This window comes from Phoca vitulina, unplaced genomic scaffold (assembly GCF_004348235.1).
Source record: "Phoca vitulina isolate PV1807 unplaced genomic scaffold, GSC_HSeal_1.0 scaffold2, whole genome shotgun sequence".
Lineage (NCBI taxonomy): Eukaryota > Metazoa > Chordata > Mammalia > Carnivora > Phocidae > Phoca > Phoca vitulina.
This window is the reverse complement of record NW_022589705.1, coordinates 70,265,134-70,286,550: the sequence shown is the minus strand read 5'-3', so window position 1 is coordinate 70,286,550 and position 21,417 is coordinate 70,265,134. Positions and strand designations below refer to the sequence as shown.

Here is a 21,417-nt window from a genome sequence, read left to right as displayed (position 1 = left end):
GTGATACATATTTTGGAGAAAAAGGAGAGCCTGAGGTGTGCATATGTGTGGGGAGTGGGAGTTGCAATTTATTATTTTTTTTAAAGATTTTACTTATTTTTAAAAATTTTTTTTAAGATTTATTTATTTATTTTGGAGAGAGCATGCGCGTGCACACAAGCAGGGGGAGGGACAGAGGAAGAGAGAGAATTTCAAGCAGACTCCACGCCCAGCGCGCAGCCCCATGTGGAGCTTGATCTGGCAACCCTGAGATCATGACCTGAGCTGAAACCAAGAATTGGATGCTTAACCAACTGAGCCACCCTGGCGCATCGGGAGTTGCAATTTAAAATAGGGTGGGGGCACCTGGGTGGCTCAGTCATTAAGCGTCTGCCTTCGGCTTAGGTCATGATCCCAGAATCCTGGGATCAAGCCCCGCATCAGGCTCCCTGCTCCGTGGGAGGCCTGCTTTTCCCTCTCCCACTCCCCTTGCTTGTGTTCCCTCTCTTGCTGTGTCTCTCTCTGTCAAATAAATAAAATCTTAAAAAAAATAAATAAAATAGGGTGATCATAAAGTGTTGCTAGAGGTGATGTCCGAACAAAGACTTTACAGAATTGAGTAGGTGATTTGCAGGAAGCAGGTGTTTTGGGGAAGAACATTCCAGGAGGAAGGAATAGCAAGTATAAAGGCCTTGATATGGGCATGAGTCTGGTGTGTTTGAGAAACCCCAGAAGTCCAGAGTAGCTGGTATGGGATGTACCAGAAGGAAATAGTGGGAGATACAGTCAGAGAGGTAGGGACAAGGCAGATTTTACAGGGTCTTGTGGACCATTGTAAGAACTCCAGCTTTTCCTAGAGTACAGGGGGAGCCATCAGAGAGTTTGGGGCCAGAGAGCAGATCATCTGTTTTAACAGGATCACTCTGCTTGCTCTGTTGAACAAGGGTGCCATCAGTGGACTAGTTGAGAGGCTCTCGTAATACTTCTGCCAAGAACTAAAAATGGTGCCTGGGTCGTAGTCACGGAGGTGGTGAGTGGTGGTTGGATTCTGGATGTATCTTCAAGGCTGAACCAACAGGATTTGCTGATGGAGCAGATATGGGGTGTGAGAAAAAAAAGTAGAGGATGATTCCAGTGTATTTAGCCTCAGTAACTGAAAGCATGGAATTGCCAGTAACAGAATGGGAAGGAGGAAGGAGAAGGCATTCTGGAGGGGCAGGTTGGGACTTGCACTGTGGACAGTTTAAATTTGAGGTGCCTACCAGACTTCTCAGGGGAGATGTTGAGGAGGCAGTTGGAAAAATGGATTGATTTAAGGGGAGAAGTCTGGGTTAGGGATGTAGGGATGGAATTTAAAGCCATGAAGCTGAAGGAGATTACGAGAGGAGTGAGAGAACAAGTGGTCCAAGGACAAGCCACGTGGCCCTCTGACCTTCATGTACGGGGAGATGAGAAGTCAGCAAAGGAGTCTGAGAAAGGCAGTATGGAAAGCTAGAAGCCAAATCAGACAACACTGTCCCATAGAAGGGAGCAAAACTATGGGATGGAAGCAGTAGGTAGAAGTGGGGTTGAGAGAGTGACTGTATTTTGAACATGAATGGGGCTACTACCTGTGTCACAGGGTTGCTGTAAGGTTAGAATGAGATCATGTTTGCAGGGTCCTTAGCACAGATATCTGATCATAAAAGCTCAGTAAGTGGTTAATAGTAATAATAGTTACTATTAATAATTTACTATAATTGCTATGATGTAAATAAGCACAAGAAACAAAAGTGCCTAACCCAGCTGTCGGTTGGGGAGGAGAGGATCCCCAGAGGACATGATCAAGTTTTGAAAGAGGAGTAGGAATCTGCTAAAGAGGGGCGGGAGTGGTATTCCAGGGAACAGCAGGTACAAAAACATGAGAACATGGGGCATTTTAGGAATTGCAAGAAGTTAGGAGAAATGAGCCTGAAGAGGGAGATGGGCCAGGCCCGAGGGGCTTTTGTGCCATAATAAAGCATATGGATATTATCCTGAATAATATTCATTTAGCTAGTAGGTATTAAGTTCCTGCTAAATACCGTATATTGTTGAAAGCTCAGAGGATCCAGCAGTGAACAAAACAGACAAAATTCCCTGCCTTCATAGAGCTTACGTTCTAGCTGGGGAGACAACAGTATTTGTGGAATGAATGGATATTTGCTGAACAAATGCGTGAAAAGGAGAGATCACCTGGTTGGAGACGAATTAGTGATGGGGGTGAAAGCCAAAGGAGTTAAAGATGATCCAGGTTTCAGTCCTGGGCACCTGGTAGATGGTAGAACTAGTTACTGAGATAGGGTATGCTGAAGAAGCAGTTTGGGGGGAGGGGAAAGTCTGCAGTTTGGGACAGATTGAGTTTGAGATCTTTATCAGATAGGGTAAGGACACAGGTCTCCTCATCCACCTAGAGCCAGACCCACTAGACTTTGGTTGATTGTGACCTCACGGTCATGACATGACAGACAGAGGCCCAGTAACCAAAACAACTGGCTGTGGGTCCTATCACCAATCGCAGCCTTGCTCTGTGGATAAGAACCAAGCTCTCCATTTACCCTGGGGCTATTTTTGCCCTTGTAAGATCCTTTAGGGCAGCCTCTGGACTGCTGCTCTGCTCTTCTCGGGCCGTGCTTACCTGGCAGAGGACCTCGTCAGCTTCTAAGTCCGCCCGGCCACCATATCAATGCCCACTTCAGAAATTGCCAAAATACCCAGCAGCCAACTCGAGACCCTGTGTGTCAGTAAAACACCAAAGCTCTGGCTGAAAGCCCTTGTCACTGTTGATTTTAGCAGCGTGGGTTGGACGCTGGCCATTTGGGTTGGAAGATTAGTGACTTACTAAATTACTTGAAACAAAATCCCATCTTCCAGACTCCTGGAGCTTTGCCAGGGGCAGGTTTGGGACCCTGAGTCCTCAACAGGCTACGTTATGGAGGAGAAGCTGCTAAACCTCTGGGAAGGAGCTGGGCTGACTTGATGCAAAGCTCCCTTAGGCTTCCTGCATCCCCCTTTTCCTAATTGCGAACAGGGGAGTTGAGTTCCTACTTCATTTTTGTTATACTAGACTTTTGTCTCTTGGTTCAGAGGGGGAGGTTCATTCTTGATGGTGAAAGAAGTAACCTGGGTGCTGTGGGCCATCCTGGAACATGCCTCAGCTCCACACAAGCTGAGACCAAATCCCTTCCTTCCTGGTGTGATGATTGGTGGAGTCTCCCTTTCAGCATCCTGAACATACTATTTATTTACCTAATAACTACTGAACACTCGCTATGTGCCAGGCATGTTTTTTGTTTGGTTTTTGGTTTCAGTTTTGAAACTGTTTTTCTCCTTTCAAATGCTTTTTTCGTGTGTGTGTGTGTGTGTGTGTGTGTGTGTACCCTTAAGTTCTCAGCAAGTTTTAATTATACAATACACCGTTCCCAGCTGTAGTCACCGTGTGATTAGATCCTCACACCAGGCACTGTTTTAGGTGTTGGGGAATGGAGCGGCAAACGAGAGACCAAAGTCGCTGCCCTCCGGAGCTTATATGATGTTGTTGAATAGTGACAAGTACAAAGGAGAGAGAATAAAGCATGGGAGGGGAACCTGGGATATCAGGGTGGGGATGAGAAGGTCACTTAGGAGTAAAGACCTGCAGTGAGGGCACCGGCAGGGATGGGATTTTGGGGAAAAGCAGTCCCAGCAGGGGCGCAACGTGTGTGAGGAGCAGCCCAGGGGCTGGCATGGCTGGAGTGCAGTGTAGACATGAGGTCAGAGAGGCTTAGGAGAGTCTTGTGCATCAGACTAAGGACATGGGATTCTCCTGAGTGAAATTCAGCCTCCAGGAAGTCTTAGAAAGGCTGCCAGGTGCTGGTGCCTAGGAATCAGCAGCCTCCTTTCAGCCCTTCCAGATGCCTGTCGTAGGAATGAGGTGTAACTCTAAGATTCAAAATCATCCTCCAGTGGTGACGGAAACCCTCCGGTGGACCTGATTTCTGGAAAGTTGCAGAGGCACATGGAAAGCCCAGGGCCAGCACGTGAGGAAACCTCAAGGCGATCCCTGGCTCCCTGAGCCCAAGGCTTCTCGCACCACAGTGACTCGGCGGAGGAAGGAGGAAGCCCCTCCCCACCAGGTACGAACCCCGGCCCTGCTGCTCCCACCCCCTTCCCCTGTCTGCGCCTGCTCCAGTAGCCACGGCACAAGTGGGGCCTCCTGGGGGGGCGGGGCTGCTGTGAGCAGGGTTTGTCAAAGCAGCGAGGGTGAAGCCACCTCTGTGGCCCTCGGGGCTACCTCGGCTTATCTTTCCTGTTTGCCCCTCAGTTGGGACAAGGGGACTGAGACGTCACTCGTGTGTGTGTGTGTGTGTGTGTGTGTGTGTGTGTGTGTGTGTATGTGGTGGGGCAGGAGAGGGGCGACTGGGGCTGGGCTAGTGAGAGAAGGGTGCTCCAGCTGGGGTGGGGACCTAGTGCCAAGTGTAGGGGGAGGTATAGGAGGGCCCAGACTTCAGCAAATGCTTGGATCTCACACTGGTGATTGCAGCCTTCAGGAGGGGCTGAGGCCAGCAAAACGCTTCATTTGGGAACAAATGCCCCAAAGCAATAATGGAGCATGGGGATTGGTCACTCCCTGAATATCAAAAGCTCTCATCCTTACCTGGGTCCGAGGTACCTGTCATGCCCTTCCCTGCCGCTCCTGCTGCTTGGAGCAGCTTTGCTGGCCTACAGAGCTATGAGGCTGGCAGTGCCCAGGGTACCGATCAGATCTGGGGATCAGTCTCCCCTAGACGTCCCGAGCAAAGGTGGTGTGAATGCACGTCCCTTCTGCTCCCGTTGTCCAGGTCCCACAGACCTGGGAACCCCTTAAGGCAAGAACCAAGTCTTTCAGTCTTGCACGACCAGCTCCTGCCCCAGGGCAAGCATACGGTGGGTACCGGGTCTCAAGAGAACCTTCCATGTGCTAGGCCCTGGCAAGATGCTGCGTGTGTCCTACTGGGACATGGCTAAGTCCCTGCCGTAGCCACACAAAGGCTGGGAAGGGATTTGCCCAAAGTTACCCAGCAGGTCACTGTCCTGACTCCACCCCAGGTTCTTCCCACAGATGCTCCTCAAAGGTACCATGCCGTCCTCTTGCTCACAATTCAGGGAGTGCCCAGAGGAAGGTGCCTGCATCCAGCAGGAATGAAGCCCAGCAACTCCCATCCTAGTTTGTACCCAAGTCAGGGGCTTTTATTTACAGAAAGGCCTGGGTGGATCTCGGGGTGGGTGGGTAGGTGGGAGTGGGTCCTGCCAGGAAGAGAAGGGGGATGGGTGTTTAAATACTCAGATGGGAGGAAGGCAGGGAGGAAGTAGTGGGGCTGGCTTCAGGACGGCCACCTCGGGGTAGTCACCCAGCAGCAGTCACCCAGAAAGTCCAGGGGAGGGAGGTGGGGTCAGGGACCTACACCCCAAAGAGGGTAGCCACTGGAGGATGGCACAGATTAAGGAGACGTTTGTTTTGGTAACTTCTGAATTGGGTTCTGGGAAGGAAAACCACCCATCTCTGGGGAGCTGGGACTCTCCAATGACACTTGTCTGTTGCCTCCACCTTTCCATTCCAATGCCCTCCCTTCCCTTCCCCGACGTTTTAGAATTTCCTTCTCCTCAGGACTCCAGGGGCCCAGATGGAAGGTTCTGGGAAAGCTGGCTTCCTGGTCTGAGCGATGGGATGTGTGTCCACCCAGAGGGAACCTAGTCCTCTCCCCCCAGGATGCCCGCCAGGCTCTGTCCTGGCCTCATGCTCATGGCCCTTTGATGGCTCCAGGCTCCGTGAGGCGTGCAGAGGTGTAGGCTGAGGCTCCAAGGCAGGCCGCAGGCTCACAGAAGCCTGGCAGCCCCACGGGGCCTGGCAGGCCTGGTCGGCCCGCTTCTCCCAGGACCCCTGGGGACCCTCGAGCTCCATCCTTGCCGTTGATTGCCTGGCCGGGCCGGCCAGGGAGTCCTGTGTAAGGGAGAAGACCGAAAGACATCAGGGCCTTCTCCTGTCTCAGCCCTAGGATTCTAAGTCCCGTTTCTCAGGGAGGTGGGGTGGGGGTGGCGGGGATGAGATGGAGATTGAGGCCCAGAAAAGATACTGCCCCAGACACAGGTTCTGAGAGAGTCGCATGGCATTGTCCATCACTCCCAACTCCCAATCTGTGAGTTCTGGGAGCAAATGCCTCCTCGTTTTCCTCCATGAAGAAAACTTCCTGGTGCAAGCCAGGAAGTCCTCAGCATCTCAGCTGTCCAGTTCCCAGCCAGACCCCACCCAGGGCTCCTGGGTGCTCCAAAGGGATGCCAACGCTGGATGCGTGGGACTGAGGCAGCCGAGCAGGAGGCCTCCATGGCAGAGACCCAGGTGTCTGCGGGGCAGGAATCCCAGAGCTGAGGGACAGGGCTGCTGGGCAGGGCCCAGGGCTTACCGGGGATCCCCGGGGGCCCAGGCATCCCGGGGTGCCCGCGTCCCATCTCTCCCTGGTCACCCTTCTCTCCACGTTTTCCTGCAGAGAAAGAAAGAGGCTGTCGTTTTTCAGAACTGGAGAATGTTTTTTCTACTTTGGCTGCTATTTCATTTCTATTTCACACACAGCAATTATGCCTGTTTTGTGCTAGTTTATACTAGGGGAAAGTTGGAAATGCCTGCAGAACTGGTTAAATAAAGGAAGGTCCAGACAGGATGGAAGGCTACAGCAATCAAGTTCGTGACAGGAAAGCGTCTAATAATAATCACAGCTAGCATTTACTATGTGCCAACTCTACATAAATTACCTCCACATGCACTCCTCAGGACAATGCTATGAGGTGGTTGTTATTAACATCCCCCATTTTACAGATGATAAATCTAAGGCCCAGGGAGATTATCAGGTAAGCTGTCCAAGTCTACAAGGAGAAAGTAGTAGAGTCCGGACAGACAGCTGTCTTGTGACTCGAGTTTGCATGCTTTACTACTTTGCTAACCTGCCTCCGGGCTTCCAGAGACCCGGAAAGATGTTTAGGGGGCACCACAAAGCAAATTTATAACAAAAACACCACCCCCAAGAAAACCCCCAAGTTATAAAATAATACATTGATCTCCATCAATTTGCTACTGAGAAAGCCAGCCCAGGAGTCACATATGACTTCTGGAAAACTTTGCTGAGGGAATGGGGGAAAGTGTACCTCATCCTGAGAGGGGGGATGATGAAAGAGAAAACAAGAGGCTGAGCCATCAGCCCACATAACCCATAACCCAACCTGGGCCTGGCCTTGGCCAAGTGCACATCGCCCGGCCCCCACCCCCACCACAGAACAGCACTCACCCTTGGGCCCTGTGTTGCCAATCTGACCCACGGCGCCCACGATGCCAGGAACGCCCCGAGGGCCAGGGTGCCCGTGGGGTCCCTGCTTGCCTGGGTACCCAGGAGGCCCAGGGGGTCCTGGAGGACCCACCATCCCGACTGCACCCAGGGCCTCCCGCTTGGCACTCACAGCGACCTCTGCCAGTTGCTCTGGAGGGAAGGAGGGAGGGAGAGGCGAGGTGTGTGAGATGGGGGTCCGCTCAGTAAAACGGGAAGGCAGAGCGCCCCCGCGCCGGGCCCCTGGGTGTGCAGACGCAGAAGGTGCGTGTTTCATCTCCCCCTCCTCCGCGGGCTGCGGAAACCAAAGGCCCAGCGAGGGCAGAGATGTACAGAGGTCCCCGGACTCCTGGAAGCGGAGCTGGAAGGAGCACGCAGGCCCGCAGCCCCTCGGGCAAGGCCGCTCGGAGAAGCCCCCGAAGGGCGGCACCGCGCGGACTGGGAGTGGGGGGAGGACGGCTGCCGCCCCGCCCTCACCTTGCATCATCTTCATCATCACGGTCACGATGTGCTGGTCACTGGCGTCTCGGCCCTGCAGGCAGACAAGGCCTCCAGGAAGAAGCCCCTGGCTGGCCCCCCATTCTCCCACCGGAAGTACAGGCAGCATCTGACGGAAATCCCTCCCCCGACCTGTCCGCTGTGCGGCCGCCGGGAACCAGCCTCGGGGGAGCCAGGGGCCCCGGGAACTCCCAGCCTTTGGGGCATCGGCAGCACCCGCAAAGGGATTTCCTCGCGGGAGACTCCCCGCTCCGGCGGGCCGACTCACCGCCACGCCCTGTCTCCCGGGCAGTCCGGGCACGCCTCGGTCTCCAGCCAGTCCTCGAGGGCCGGGGGGCCCGGGGTAGCCCTGCACCCCCGGGGCGCCCGCATCCCCGCTGGGGCCCGGGTAGCCGGGTTCTCCGCGGACTCCTTGCTGCCGGGGCGGGGGGTGTTGCAGAGCGGGGGTAAGAGTTGGCCCGCGCCGGGGAGTTGGGGGGGGGTGGCGGGGAGGGGAGATGGTGGGGGAAGGTAGGGGTGGAGGGGAACGGTGGGTGGCGGGACAGGAGGAAGGCGGCGGCGTCGCAGGGGCTGGACTCACCTGTCCTTTGGGCCCCGGCTCGCCAGACTCGCCCTGCAGGTACAGGGCAGCTGGGTCAGGACCCGCCGAAGGCCCGGGGCCCGCCCCCCGCCCCGCCGGCCGCCCCCGCGCCGCCCGCTCACCTTCTCGCCTTTCTCTCCCTGGAGGCCGGCCACCCCCGGGTCGCCCTGCAAATGAAGCCCAGCGAGTCAGGGCACCTGCGGACCCCCACCCGCCGCCGCCGCCGCCCGGGACGCGGGGAGGGGAGGCGCGGCTACTCACCACGCTGCCGCGGGGGCCGGTCTTCCCTGGGGAGCCCTGCAGCAAGCGGGGAGTCAGGGACTTAATGAGTTCCCCTCTCCAGGGATGGCTGGGTCCAGGGGGTCCCCGCCTCCCAACCCCGGGTCCTGGCCACACCCCTCTGCAGCTCCGCCTCGCCCCCCAGGGCCGCGCGGGACCCGCCCCAGTACTCCTCCCGGGAAGACCTGGAGCGCTCAAGGGAAGACCTAATTGAGCTCCATTCCCCTCCCCCGCCCCGACCCCGCAGATCTTGGGGCCTCTTTTCCAGGTATTTTCCAACCCCACTTGGTACCTTGTCTCCCTTGATGCCTGGCAAGCCTTGGGGCCCTGGAATTCCGGGGGGGCCCTGATCCCCCTTGGGGCCCTGTGGAGAAAAGAATCCAGAGCAGTAAATCAAATGAGGTGCCCAGGCCTGCTCCCCACGGCCCCTCACGGCTGGCCTCCACTAACCTGCCGTCCTTGAGGGCCTGGCTGCCCCACCGGCCCCCTCTCACCCTGGTCACCCTGCAACGGAAAGAGAGGATGACCCACGGACACTCAGCAGGGGCACCCCGTCCTCAGCCCCCTCTCCAGCCCCCAGCCCCTGCTGAGCAGGATGCCCTTCCTGCTGTCCCAGCATGGAGGTCCCTTGCTCCACTTCACAGACCAGCAGCCAGGCCGTTCCGGGAAGGCCTCACATAGGCTGGGCAGGACCAGGCAGGTGCTGGAGCCATTGAGGGCACCCAGATCCTGGGTCCAGTAGAGCCAGCTGCTGCAGAGGCCCCCGGGGGAGGGGGTACCACTGGTACCTTCTGCCCTACGATGCCTCGGGGTCCGATTTCTCCTGGAGGTCCCGGCTCTCCCTGGCGGACAGAAACTGGGAGTGAGCAGTAGGCCTGGTGGACCTCTCCCTTGCACAGCTGGCTAACCCCTACCCACCCTGGTCACTTCCTCAGGGAAGCCTTCCCTTACCCCTGTTCTCTGGGTCCCTGTACTTCTCCTTCACTAGGACCCCACACAGTTGTAGTTAGTCATCATGTGATCATATATTTAAGACCTGTCTTCTCCACTAAACTGTAAGCTCCGTCTGAGTAGGAGACTATCTCAGCATCTAACACATTGCAGGTATTTGGTGAATGTTTATGGAATGAATGAATGAATGAATGAATGACTCTGCTGGATTCTTAGCCCCAGTCAGCTTGGCTATCTGAGGAGATCACGCCCACACAGGACAGAGCCAATCCCCACCATCACTGCATTGTACATAGAGAAACAAGGCTGCAGAGAGGAAAAGGGAGTGTCCCTGGGTCAGTGGGTCAGTGGCACAGCCCAGACTGGCATCCATGGCACCGCCCAAACTAGGGCTTCACCACACACTCTCACCCAGGCCCATATGCTGAGTGCAGGGTCTTCAGGCCTGGGAGGGGGACCAATGCAAGAGCCCTGTGTCAGGGGTCGAGCACTTACCTCCTTCCCAGGAGGACCAGAGAATCCAGGGAGGCCCTGCTGGCCTGGTTCACCCTGCAGGAAAACACAGGTTTAAGGTGAGTCTGGGGGGCCCAGTCAAGCTCTTGACCTTGGAGAAGGCTGATGAACCCTAAACAGAATCTAGAACCACATGAATTGGGGAGAAGGTGTTCTTGGTCAGGTCCTCTGGATTGGGATCCATGCCATCCTGTCTCCACAGAGGGTGGGGGTAAGCGGCAGGAGGGAGGTGGTTAGGCCCAAGGGACTTGTGTCCAGGCCATGTCCTTGAGCCTGGGGTGAGGCCTGGGCCTTGCAGTCTTTTAGCCACGCCCCTGGACCCTGCCCGCAGGCTCCCTTGCTCACAGAAAGCCAATTCTGTCCCCAGCTTGGAGTCACCTTACCTTGTCTCCTGGGTCTCCTTTTGTCCCAGGCTGGCCCGGCACACCCTGGAGAAAGAAGTTGATATCAGTTTCCACTCTGGCATTGGGGAGCCCCAGGCACCTCCTACTTTACCTCCCATCCCCAATCCAGATCCCCCCACTTCTTCAGCCCTGGCCTGTGGGAGCCAAATAGCAGAAGGCCCAGCCATGGCATCACAAACTTGACTGTGCCCTGAGCCCTGGGGGGAGCGGAGCGGGGTACAGAAGGGCCTGTAGTCTATGGGGAGAAGAGAAGCACCCCGCGCTCACAGGCACACGTGATACAGGAACATGGTCTACACCTGGGCGTGTTATCTGGCTTTGGCCTCAGTACCCCCAGCAGGGAGGGAGGGGGGCTCCCATGGACTGGGCTCCCGGAAGGTGTGGGATGGAGGTGACCCTGAATGGTGAGAAGGCACAGAGAGATGGGGAAGGGCATTCCCGGCAAAGGCACCTGCGAAGGCCTGAAGGTGTGGGGGTAGAAAAGGAAGGCCGTGTGGAGAAAGGAGAGGACACAGAGGAGCAGTGGCTGATGAGGACCAAAGGGTAGGGTGGCGCCAGATTACGCTGGTCCTTGAATGCGAAGAAGAACTGTGAGGACAAGCATTGTGGCTGTCCTGTTCACAACTTTCCCTGCCACTCAGCGTGCCTTGGGGACTCAGTAACTAGTTCTTGGATGACTGGATGGGATGACTCTCCTGGAGGCAATGAGGGCCACGGAAGGTGCTGTAGCAGGGAACAGCCAACATGGAGAACTGGGTTGGTCAAAGAGAAGGCTGGAGCAACTGTCCAAATGAAGAGGCCTAAGCCAGGCCAGAGGCCACAGAGGGCTGGGTGGGGACAAGGACTAGAGCAAGGGCCCTGGCTGTGTGGATTTCTGCCTCATCAGCCACTCATGCCACAATGGGAAAGTGGGCAACACTGAGGAGGAGAAGCAGTTTGCCCCTGGGGCAGCCCCCGGGGACTCCACCCCATACTCACCGCTAGGCCCTGGTGGCCCTGGTTTCCTGGCCGCCCAGCCTGTCCTGCATTGCCCTGGGAGAGAAGGAGAACCAGAGGCGTAAGTGAAAGCTCCAGCTACGTCTATGGCTTCCACCCAAGGGCAAGTAGAGAAACTGAGGCCCAGCGGCGAGCAGGGATGTGTCAGTGACACACTTGAGGATCCCAGGCCCCTGGGCCTCCGGGATCAATGTGATGAGACTCAGGGCCTGAGCTGGGAGGGACCCTGACCCTCCCCAACCCACCAGCAGTCCCCACTCCTACCTTCATGCCAGGTGTGCCTGGGGCCCCGTCCTTGCCATCGATGCCTGGGGGGCCCTGCTCAGAAGGAACGTTGAAGGGAGACTCACAGTGGGGAGATGCCTGGGGTCCGGCCACCCACCCATATCCCTCTGTGACAGCTGCAGTGTGCAGCGGAAGTGGGTCTGGTTATCTCGAGGACCCCCACCAGCCAACTGGGAGAGGGGAGCAAAAATGGGAAGAGGATTTGGAGGGATGGACCACAGTCCTTCCTCTGTGTGGGTGACAGGTGTTCCAGATGGCCCCACGCTTCCCCAAACTTCTGCCCTATTTACAGGTGAAAGAACTAAGGCACAGCAAGAGGCTGTTTCCCAAGGTCACAGAGCAGCCCGCCTGCAACAGAGTTCAGTCTAGAATCCCAGGCTCTTCGTCCTCTAGGAGCTTGGACAGAGTTGACCCTGCTCTCTGGGTAGGCCCAGGCTACTTACGGTTGCTCCCTTCGGGCCTGTTATTCCCTGGGGTCCTCGAACACCTGGGCTGCCCTGCAAAGTAGATAGAAATGAGGTCACCTTCAGGATGCTGAACCCCCATCTGCCTGTTCAGAGAGGGGAACAGCTGAGAACAGTGGCCTCCGGGTCCCAGGATCTCTCTTGGCACAGGCCACACTGTGCAAGGGCTGGAGGAGAGGGGCCTGGGAGGGAGTAGAGGTCAGCGCTGAGGTGAGGGGCCTGGGCCGGGCCGGGCCGGGCAGTACAAGGGAAGGATCCAGTACTCACTGAGACCTCCCTCACCTGCGCTCTGAGAGCACTTATTGAAGAAACACAACTAAATACGACGTGTGGACTTTGTTTGGGTCTTGATTTGAACAAGAACCCTGAAGAGACATTTTTGAGATAACTGGGAAACACGTAACACAGACTGGTTATTTGCTGATACTAAGGAATCATTGATAATGTTGTTGGTCATGGTAATGAATGATATTGTGATTATGTGAGGAAAAGTCCTTATTTTTAAGAGAGGCATACAGAAGTATTTAGGGGTGAAATGACATGATATTAAGGGATTTGCTTGAAAATATGAGCAAGAGTGGTAGATTAAGTGAGTGTGGCAAAATGTCAATTTGGGGAGACAGGTATATGGAGGTTCATTATATAATTCTCTCTACTTTTATGTATGTTTAAAAACTTCCATAATAAAAAAAGTTTACTTTCTGCTCAATTTTTCTATAAACTCAAAGCCGCTCAAGAATAAAGTCTATTAATTAAAAAAAAAAAAAAAGTTAAGAGAATTGGGATGTGGGCCAAGTCCCATTAGCCCCATGGCTGATTTGCTGGAATTTCATCGTCTGGCTGCAGAGAGCCTGGGACTGGATCCCATGACTTCTCCCAAATTGAATTTGATCGGCACAGGCTGGGCTTGCCGGAGTGGGGGCTGGTGCGGTGACTGGGCCCCCAGCACAGAGGCTCCCGCCCCACACCAGTCACTCACCCACACAGACACACAGAGTAACGCTCGCACACACACCCGTGCATCCGCACCGACACAGAGTAGCACATACTCACACACACGCAGCTGCAGAGACACAGAGGTAATGCACACACTCGCTCACACATGAGCCCGGGAGGGGGGGAGCTGAGTCCCTCCTAGTACTCTCCAGGGGCCCTGACTGGACAAGGGGTGGCTGAGGACTCACCACATCGCCCTTCTCCCCTGCTTGGCCTGGTGGCCCCCGCGGACCTTCCTCACCCTGGCAAGAAGGACAAACAGGAATCCAGATCACATGGGCTCGGGGGAGCCACATGCCCTTTGCAGCCCCAGGAGCTCCAGCTGGAGGAGTACGTGTGCAGGAGCAAGAGGACACTCACTGGTGACCCGGCGGCACCAATGGAGCCCACCATGCCTTTGTACCCATGAGGACCCTGGGGAGAGGAAAGGGTTACAGTCAGTCCTGGCTGGAGCCCAGAGGCCAGAGCGCTGGTCATGACGACCCTTGCAGCCCACCCCCGACTTACTCACCGTCTCTCCTTTGGGTCCCTCCATGCCCGGGTAGCCCCTGATGCCCTGGGGACCCTGTCAAGACAGAATGACAGCGATGGCAATTTCAAGACCCACTTCATCATAGCTTCTCGGACCCCCACCCCGATCTTCACAATGCCCGTCTGAGGCAGGCAGCACAGTCCCCATCTCAGAGAGGGGACACTGAGGCTCAGCGATGGGGGAGGGACTCACCAGGGTCACTCAGGGGACAGTGGCAAAAGCTGGGCCTCAGCTGGGTTTTCTGGATGACAGCCTTGGTTCCTGTCCCCCAATTTCTGACAGCCTCAACCCCCCTCTCCCCACCCAGAGACATGCCAACTGGACACAGGTGTTTTTTCTATAGGTTGAAGGCCAGACCAAGGGAATGGTTCCACTAAGATCTCCTAGATGAGGAGGGGAGGGCCCTGGGGGAAAGTGTCCCTTACCGGTGGTCCAGGGATGCCTTGCTCTCCAGAGGCACCCACATCTCCCTTGGGACCCTATGGGGCAGGAAGGAGTGATCAGACAGGCAGGCAGATCGAGAAACAAACATACAGACAACCAAAGATACCATCCCCTTCCCAGAAAAAGCAGACGGGAAGGACCCTAGAAGCCATATAGTCCCAAGTGACAGATGGATGGGGAAATGGAGGCCCAGCAAGGAGAAGGGATGAAGAAGGGGACACACTGACCTAGAACACAGGCCTCCTGCTCTCAGCTCAAGGCTCAGTCCCCAGAGACCCACAGGGGAAGGAGAAGGGATGAAGAAGGGGAGGCTCTTGTAAGGCCCTCTTCCCACACACTCACCGGCTTCCCCTGGCGGCCAGAATCTCCCAGAGCCCCGCGTTTGCCAGGATGCCCCTGAAAGGAAGGAGGGAACTCCACGTGAGGTCCCCTCCCAACCACCTGCTCTGCCCCCCAAAGACTTGGGCCAGTAGCTTACCTTCACTCCCTGCAGCCCTGGGGGGCCTTTCACCCCCGCTGGACAGTTGGTTGGACACTGGAAAGAAAACCCCACCGGGTTCTGTGCTTGCCAGCCCGCCTCAGGCCAGCCGGGCCGTGCTTCCCCCTCTTGCCAACTCCCAAACCCTCCTCTCAGCCCACTTGGTTGAACCTCTGTGCGGCAGCCCCCTGACTCTACCTCCAAAGAGGACCCACCCCTTCCCCACATTAGCCCCGCCCCAGGGCCGCCTCTCACCAAGAAATCCGCGCTGCCTTCCAGGCCCTGGATGGTTCCGGGTCGGCCCTGAGAGGAGATGTATGAAGATGGAGCCTGACCCGAATCTTTCCCACCCCAGGCTTGTGCCAGAGACCCTCGTCCTTCCCCTGTGGGAAGTTTGAGGACACTTACCGGTTTGCCGGGTGGCCCTGGGGGCCCCGATGGCCCCTCTGGTCCAGGATCCCCCTGGAAGCAAGAGGGGCCCAAATCATATTCTGGTCCGGCTCTGCCAGGGTCACCCTGCCCCCTCCTCCAGTCCCTGCTCCTGCCCTACCCCACCCTGTCCTCCAGGTCGCCTTCTGAGATCTGGGATGGCCCCAGCCCTTGGTTTCCCTGGAAGACCTATAGCTGAGTGGGCTCAGCAGGAGGGGGTTCTGCCCCAGGCCTGAAGAGCTCCCTGCTGGCCAGAAGGAGGCCCAGGATCTGCTGGCAAGACTCCCTAACTTGCCAGCTTCGACGTAAAGGGCAGGAGGCAGAATGAGCAGAGGGGTGGCTGGGGCTCACCTTGGGGCCTGTGATTCCAATCTCGCCCGGGAGGCCGACAGGTCCAGGTGGCCCCTAGGAGCAGAGGCGTCACTGGCAGGGTGCCTCGGAGGGTTAGCCCACCCTGACACAAAGGTAGGGACTGGTACCAGAGGCCCCTTCCCCACTTTTACTTTGCAACCAAGCCCAGAGAGACCGACAACTTAGGGCTTTAAGGGCCAGAGAATCCCAGAGCCAGCAGATAGGCCCAGCGTGAGCTGGCCCAGAGTTCTCTGGCACGTCTGCCCGTTCCTGACACCATCACAGCATGCGGGCCCCTCCCCTGGATGGCCAGTCCCCCAGAAGCCCTTCTGTTTCCTCCTTCCCCAAGAGTCCCAGGGACCCTGCCCCATTTGGGAGGACTTACAGGAGGTCCAGCAAAGCCAGGGCCCTGGAACAGAAGGAAAGGAGGTTGGGTTCATGGCTCCTTCTACAAGTCCCCCCTGCCCCCCAACCAAAGCGTCCCTTGAAGCCCTTGCAGATTACACTCACCGGCAGGCCAGGAGGACCTGGGAGCCCGGGCTGGCCCTGAAAGAGCAATGGGAGAGGTTCAGAGGCTGGGGTCTCCTGTGTCCCCACTCCTCTCTAGTGTAGTCCCTCCCTGGGACTGCCCAAGCCGAGTCCCCAGCAGGCCACTTACCTTGACTCCAGGGATCCCCATGGGGCCAGGCTCCCCCTTGGCTCCAGTTAGACCCTGGGGAAGAAAGAGAAGGTAGACCAGTGAAGAGCAAACTTGCTCCCTGAACCATGGGACAAGCCAGGGCCTGAGGTCTCTCCTGGGTGGGCCCAAGCTGCCTTGCACTCCACTCCATGAAGGCCAAGGGGCCTCAACACCTTGCTTTCTCTTCCCCCAGTTCCCACAGCAACCCTGGGAGCCAAGCAGGCAGAGTGAATACCCTCTTTAGAAAGATGAGAAACCAAGGCCCAAAGATTTGTCTGCACGGGCCTCACACCTCCCAGTTTAGGAGCCTGGAAGACCTAGATATAGGTCTGGATGGGCCATTTTCTTGATGTCTGCCCTTGGCACCCTTTCCTGAGCCTTAGTGTTCACATCTGCAAAATGGGCTAATCATGTTCCCCTCTCTGCATAGATGTGAGAACCAATGTGCTAGTGGAAGGCCATGAGCTTTTTAATCTTTGCAGGGTGTGGAAAACTTGGAGAGGCCCTGGTTGGTGGCTGCCCATAGCCCCGACGGTACCTCTTGACAAAGGTCCCTCTGTCAGGACAAAGGCAACTCATGGGACCTCTTTTTCCTCCCATCTTTTAGTGACTGACCCAAGTGTATTCCTCAATCAGGTGACTGTCCCAATAGCCCTGGCTGTGTCCAGGAGCCCGTGACCTTGGGGCCCCTGGGAATTCTGTGGTATCAGCCAATAATCTTCCCCTCCTGAGTTGCTCCTGGGGCTTCGAGGGGGCAGGGTGTGGCAGGGAAGGGGGAAGGAAAGGACAGCTCCATCCACAGCATTTAATCTGACATTTGGAGGCCAGAAATGGGAGACTAAATCTTGCCTGCTGCAGATGAACAGAAGCCCTCTTTGGACCCCCATGTGTCTGTGACTCATGTTTCTGGGGTGGCCGCGAGGTCACGGGTCACATGAAGGTGAAGGGAACTCATAGCTTTACAAGTCTCCATCCTGCTGCCCTGCTCTGAACAGAGGAGCAGGGAAGATGCCAGAACTGGGCTCTGGAAGTCAGTGAGTGGAGCCCTAACCTGCTTCAGCGGACGCTCAGGTACTCACATCAATCCCAGGCTTCCCGTCCGGCCCATCCAGCCCTGCTTTGCCAGGCTCTCCCTTAGGTCCCTTAAAAACAGAGGTGGGGCAAATATGAGCCAGAGGAGGGCAAGAACTGGAAAGGTCAAAGGTCAAAGAGGAAACAGCACTCACCGGAGGGCCAGCTTTCCCCGGGGGCCCCTTGTCGCTCTGTAAGATACCAGTTGGTCAGACAGCACCCTGTGGCTCATGTCACCCCACATGGGCACAGGCAGGCCCTGACTGGCTGGTCCCACGTGCCGCTCTCCTCACTCTCCTCTCTTCTGCCCTGGGTCCCCTCAGCCTTGCATTTTTTGGGAAAATAACTCCCTTTCCCTCAAAACAAAACAAAACAAACAAACAAAAGCCCCAAACAGGTGGATTGAGACCAACCCCAGCCAGGCTGCGGAGGGTGCGGTCAACACGCAAGCAGGTCACAGACACCCCCACGCTGCTGACGTGCAGTTACGGACCCGCAGAGAGGGCTGCGGGCTCCAAGTTACCTCAGAGACTGGGTGCTTCTTGGATTTGGGCAAGTGTGGGAGAAACTTGGGACTTTCAGAAAAACATGAAGGGGAGGTGAGCCGGGTGGGCAGCAGCTCTTTTTTGGATTGGGGTGATGAAAAGAAGAGACTGGGGCAAGGACAAGGACCAAGAGGGCCTAAGAAGGGGGCCGATTCAGTCTGTTCCCAAGGCAGGAAGGACCTCCTTCCCCAGCGACAAAGGACTGCTGGTGGAGGACAGACAGGGCCTGTGGAGTCACATTCAGCCCCAGAGAGGCCTTCGGGCAGTTCAGGGCCTGCAGCAGCCAGAGAGCCTGGCAGGGACCCAGCGCCCTGTGTTTGGAGGGTGGGGGCACCAGGTTGAATAGAAGTCTGTCCAGATGGGTAAACATGGAGCTGGCCTCCTGGGGGAGCCTCCTGAATGAGGCATTTAACCCTCCCCATGCTAGGGAGAGCAGGGAACAAGGCCTGCTGGTTCTAAATCAGGAAGAAAAATGCAAAGGAAGAGACAGGAGTCTGGCTTCAGCTGGTCAGCGGTCTGCCCAAGGCTTCCAAGCCACCCTGAAGAAGCATCCAGACGTGCCAGGGGGCAGGGCGAGAGGTGAAGGCGTCTCCCACCCCAGAAAAAGTTGGGAGAGTAGGGGTGGGGGCTAAGGAATCGCTGAGAGCTCGGGCGGGCAGACGGAACAGCAGCTCCTTGTCCGCGGGCCGCTATAAGGCGCTCTGCACCTCAGGGCCAGTTTTGAGGTTTTCCAAGAACAAACGGGCTCCTTGTGGCGCAGGCCGGCGCCGCCCACTGACCACAGGGGGGCGCTGCATCTCCAGGGACTGACTCCCCCTACCCTCCCCTACCCCCCCCCCAACCCCCGCTCACAAAGTTCCCCTTTGTCCGCCCCTTCCCTCCCCCTTCGCTTCCCAGGTTAGAGACTCACGTCGATGCCGTCAGATCCAGGCACTCCCGGCGGCCCTGGGGGGCCCGGGGGCCCCGGTTCTCCTGGCGGACCTCTCTGAAAACACACACAAGGGTGCAGCCCTCAGACAGTGCAGGAAGCGGGGCGTCCCAGCCGTTAGCCTCCCCGGGAAAGCTGCGTCCTTCTTTTTATTGAGCACCTACTGTGTACCGCACTGTGCACCACTACATGTATCATCTTATGGAACGCTCAGAACTGGGAGGCGGATACTATTACCAGCCCCAGTTTGCAGTTAAGGAAACAGGCTCGGAAAGATTAGGAATGATCACAGAGAGTAAATGGTGGAGCCGGGATTCCTCCTCCTTCCACCGGACCAGGGCTGCCCTCGCGCTGCCGCGGTGGGGAAGAGATGAAGATGCTGACGGCGCAAGTGAATCACAGATGGTAGGCGAGGCGGTGCCCAGCAGACAGTTGGCTCCAATGAATGGCTGCTCGTATTATCATTTTTAGACGAACAACAGGTATAGATGGTGAGTAGGTACCCCCCCCGCTCCCCCTAGGGTGAGTAAACCCGAAAGGAAAGTGGGGGAGGCGCAGGGAGAGGGGGTGTAGGGAAGGGAAGTCTGTTCTCCCTTCCCCTCAGAGCACCCCTCTCCCAGCACCGTTCCATCGTCCTCCCTTGGGTCGTCCTCTTATGGGGCCAGCCCCGACCCAGGCAGGGGGCCCACGCCCGCCAGGTGCCCGCGCCCTCCCCGGGCAGAGAAGTGCCAGCCTGGCGCCCGGGCCCGGCCTCGTCGCGCCCCCGTCCCGTTAGGCTCCCCGGCGGCCCTCGGCAGCGCGACGGGGGACGCGGGAGCCGGAGCGGGCCCGAGGGGCAGCGGCCGGGGCCGGAGCGGCGTCTGGCTGGAGCCGGCGCCCCCTGAGAGGAGGCGGGGCGGAGGCTCCGGAGCCCCGTGAATGGGCACCATTGTCTCCCCCGCCACCTGGGCTCTCGGGGCTGCCAGCACCGGGCGCCAGCTCCTGGCCACGCTGCCTGTCCCAGGCTGGGCCGAGCGGCTCCCGACAGGGTCCCTCTGGCTCCCCGGCTCGTCCGCCTCCTTTCGCGGCGCCGGGACGCGGCCCCCGTGCGCACCCACCGAGGGGACGTGCGCCGCGGGGGCTGCGCCCAGCCGGGGGTGGGGGGAGACAGGCCGAGCCCTTCACCAGCCTCCTGGGCCCCGCACCGCAGACCCCACTCCCCGCACCCCGGCCCCCGCGCGGGGGCGGCCGCGGGACTTACGATCTGCGCCAGCGCGAGCCCGAGCACCTGGAGGAGCAGCAGGAGGCTGCGGGGGGCGGCCGCGGCGGCCATGGCGGGCGGCGGGGTCGCGGAGGACGGGTGCCCGGGTGCACGCTCGTACCGGCCCGCAGAGGCTCCGGGCGCGGCGGCGCTGGCTGCTCTCGGACGGGGCGGGCCGGGCCGCCTGAATATGCGGCGGGGCGGGGCGGGGGCTCCGGGGTCTGTCACCTGAGAGGGCCGGGGGGCGGGGGGGGGGGAGGGAGGCCGGCGCCCTGCGCCCAGCTCCGCCCCGCTCCGTCCCGCAGCCAGTGCCCACCCTTTGCCGTCCGAGGAGCCGCCGGGGCGCAGGACTGAGACCGTGGTCCCGCTTCTCTGGGAGGAGGCACACGGCCGTCCGAGGTCCCCCTCCAGTCTGACCTCCAGGGCCCGGCCCCTTCCCCCCGATCCGCAGCCCGCGCCCGGTCGCCTGGCCCGTCCTCAGCCACTTGTGCCTGCGATCCCTGGCCTGGGTCCATCCTCTCTCCTCCAGGGCCCAGGCCGAGAGCGAGCCTTAGGGCCCGGAGACCTTGTAGCAGAAGCCCCCACCCACCTCGCTCAACTCCACAGACGGTCGGGCCTTTTCTGTATGAAAACCTACCAGAACCGTTCCTGGATCAGCCGCCCCGTGGCTGATACCCCCATCCCTGTCTTCCTTCCTGCTTCACCGCTAACTCCATAGTGGAGTTGGCCTTACCCCACCTCCAAACTCCCTCATCTCCCTCTTACCTACCTGCTTCCGCCCCAGTTGGGACATCAGTCTCTTGGAGGTCACCAGTGAGGCGCAGCCCCTCTTCAGTGCCCCTTGAAACACTGAAGGTCCTGTTGCTGGGGAGCTGCCCTTGGCCATTCTCTCCCTGAAGCCTTCCCTGCCCAGGCTTCCACCATCCAGCCCTCCTCCTTCTTCTGTTGCCTTTTCTTCACTGCAGCTTCTTTAAGCACTAGAGTCTCTAGGGCCTGGCTTTCTCTCACTGGGGGTAACCTCCTCCATGAAACAACCACCGCCCCCCCCACATTTACCAGAGTTTCCAAAGCCCACCTGTCCAACATCTCCTCTCTCCCAGTCTCTTAAATTCCTTTTCATTCACTTAAGCAATATTGGTAAAGTGCTTTGGAATCTGTCACTAACTGTGACCACAGGCACCTAAAACTATATAGTGCCTCAATTTCCTCATCTGTAAAAGGGGATAATGATAGTCCCTACCTTACAGGGTTTTTGTGAAGATTGGATGAGATGATGCATATGACGTACTTAGCAGCACACAGTAGGTGCTTCATAAATTTTAGCTTTCATTATGATTTATGGAGGACACTTTATTTACCAGTCCTGTACCCAGTGTAGGGGAGAAAACCACAAGATCAGCTAAAATAGTCAAGGAGAAAACCTCTG

The 21,417-nt window shown here is 57.6% G+C and overlaps 1 protein-coding gene across 3 annotated transcripts; it reads right to left on the bottom strand.

Moving 5' to 3' along the window:
- Positions 1-4,482: 4,482 nt before the first annotated feature.
- On the bottom strand, positions 4,483-20,819 carry COL9A2 (collagen type IX alpha 2 chain). Of its 3 annotated transcripts, none has more exons than XM_032431940.1 (32): positions 20,761-20,819; positions 18,734-18,808; positions 17,434-17,469; positions 17,287-17,349; positions 16,187-16,240; positions 16,039-16,074; positions 15,914-15,937; positions 15,529-15,582; positions 15,157-15,210; positions 15,004-15,051; positions 14,749-14,805; positions 14,613-14,666; positions 14,252-14,305; positions 13,806-13,859; positions 13,655-13,708; positions 13,483-13,536; positions 12,278-12,331; positions 11,814-11,867; positions 11,532-11,585; positions 10,533-10,577; positions 10,132-10,185; positions 9,474-9,527; positions 9,136-9,189; positions 8,978-9,049; positions 8,668-8,703; positions 8,529-8,573; positions 8,407-8,439; positions 8,095-8,241; positions 7,806-7,860; positions 7,293-7,481; positions 6,417-6,494; positions 4,485-5,956 (listed from the first exon to the last, which is right to left on the bottom strand). In XM_032431940.1, exons 1-32 carry the CDS (start codon positions 20,782-20,784, stop codon positions 5,757-5,759), a joined length of 2,019 nt encoding a protein of 672 aa, XP_032287831.1. In that variant the 5' UTR covers positions 20,785-20,819; the 3' UTR covers positions 4,485-5,756. The 3 variants fall into 3 exon arrangements, with proteins under 3 accessions (XP_032287839.1, XP_032287831.1, XP_032287821.1); XM_032431930.1 differs by lacking the exon at positions 20,761-20,819 and adding an exon at positions 19,992-20,154 and having other exon boundaries at positions 5,183-5,956; XM_032431948.1 differs by lacking the exons at positions 7,293-7,481; positions 20,761-20,819 and adding an exon at positions 19,992-20,154 and having other exon boundaries at positions 4,483-5,956.
- Positions 20,820-21,417: the final 598 nt, after the last annotated feature.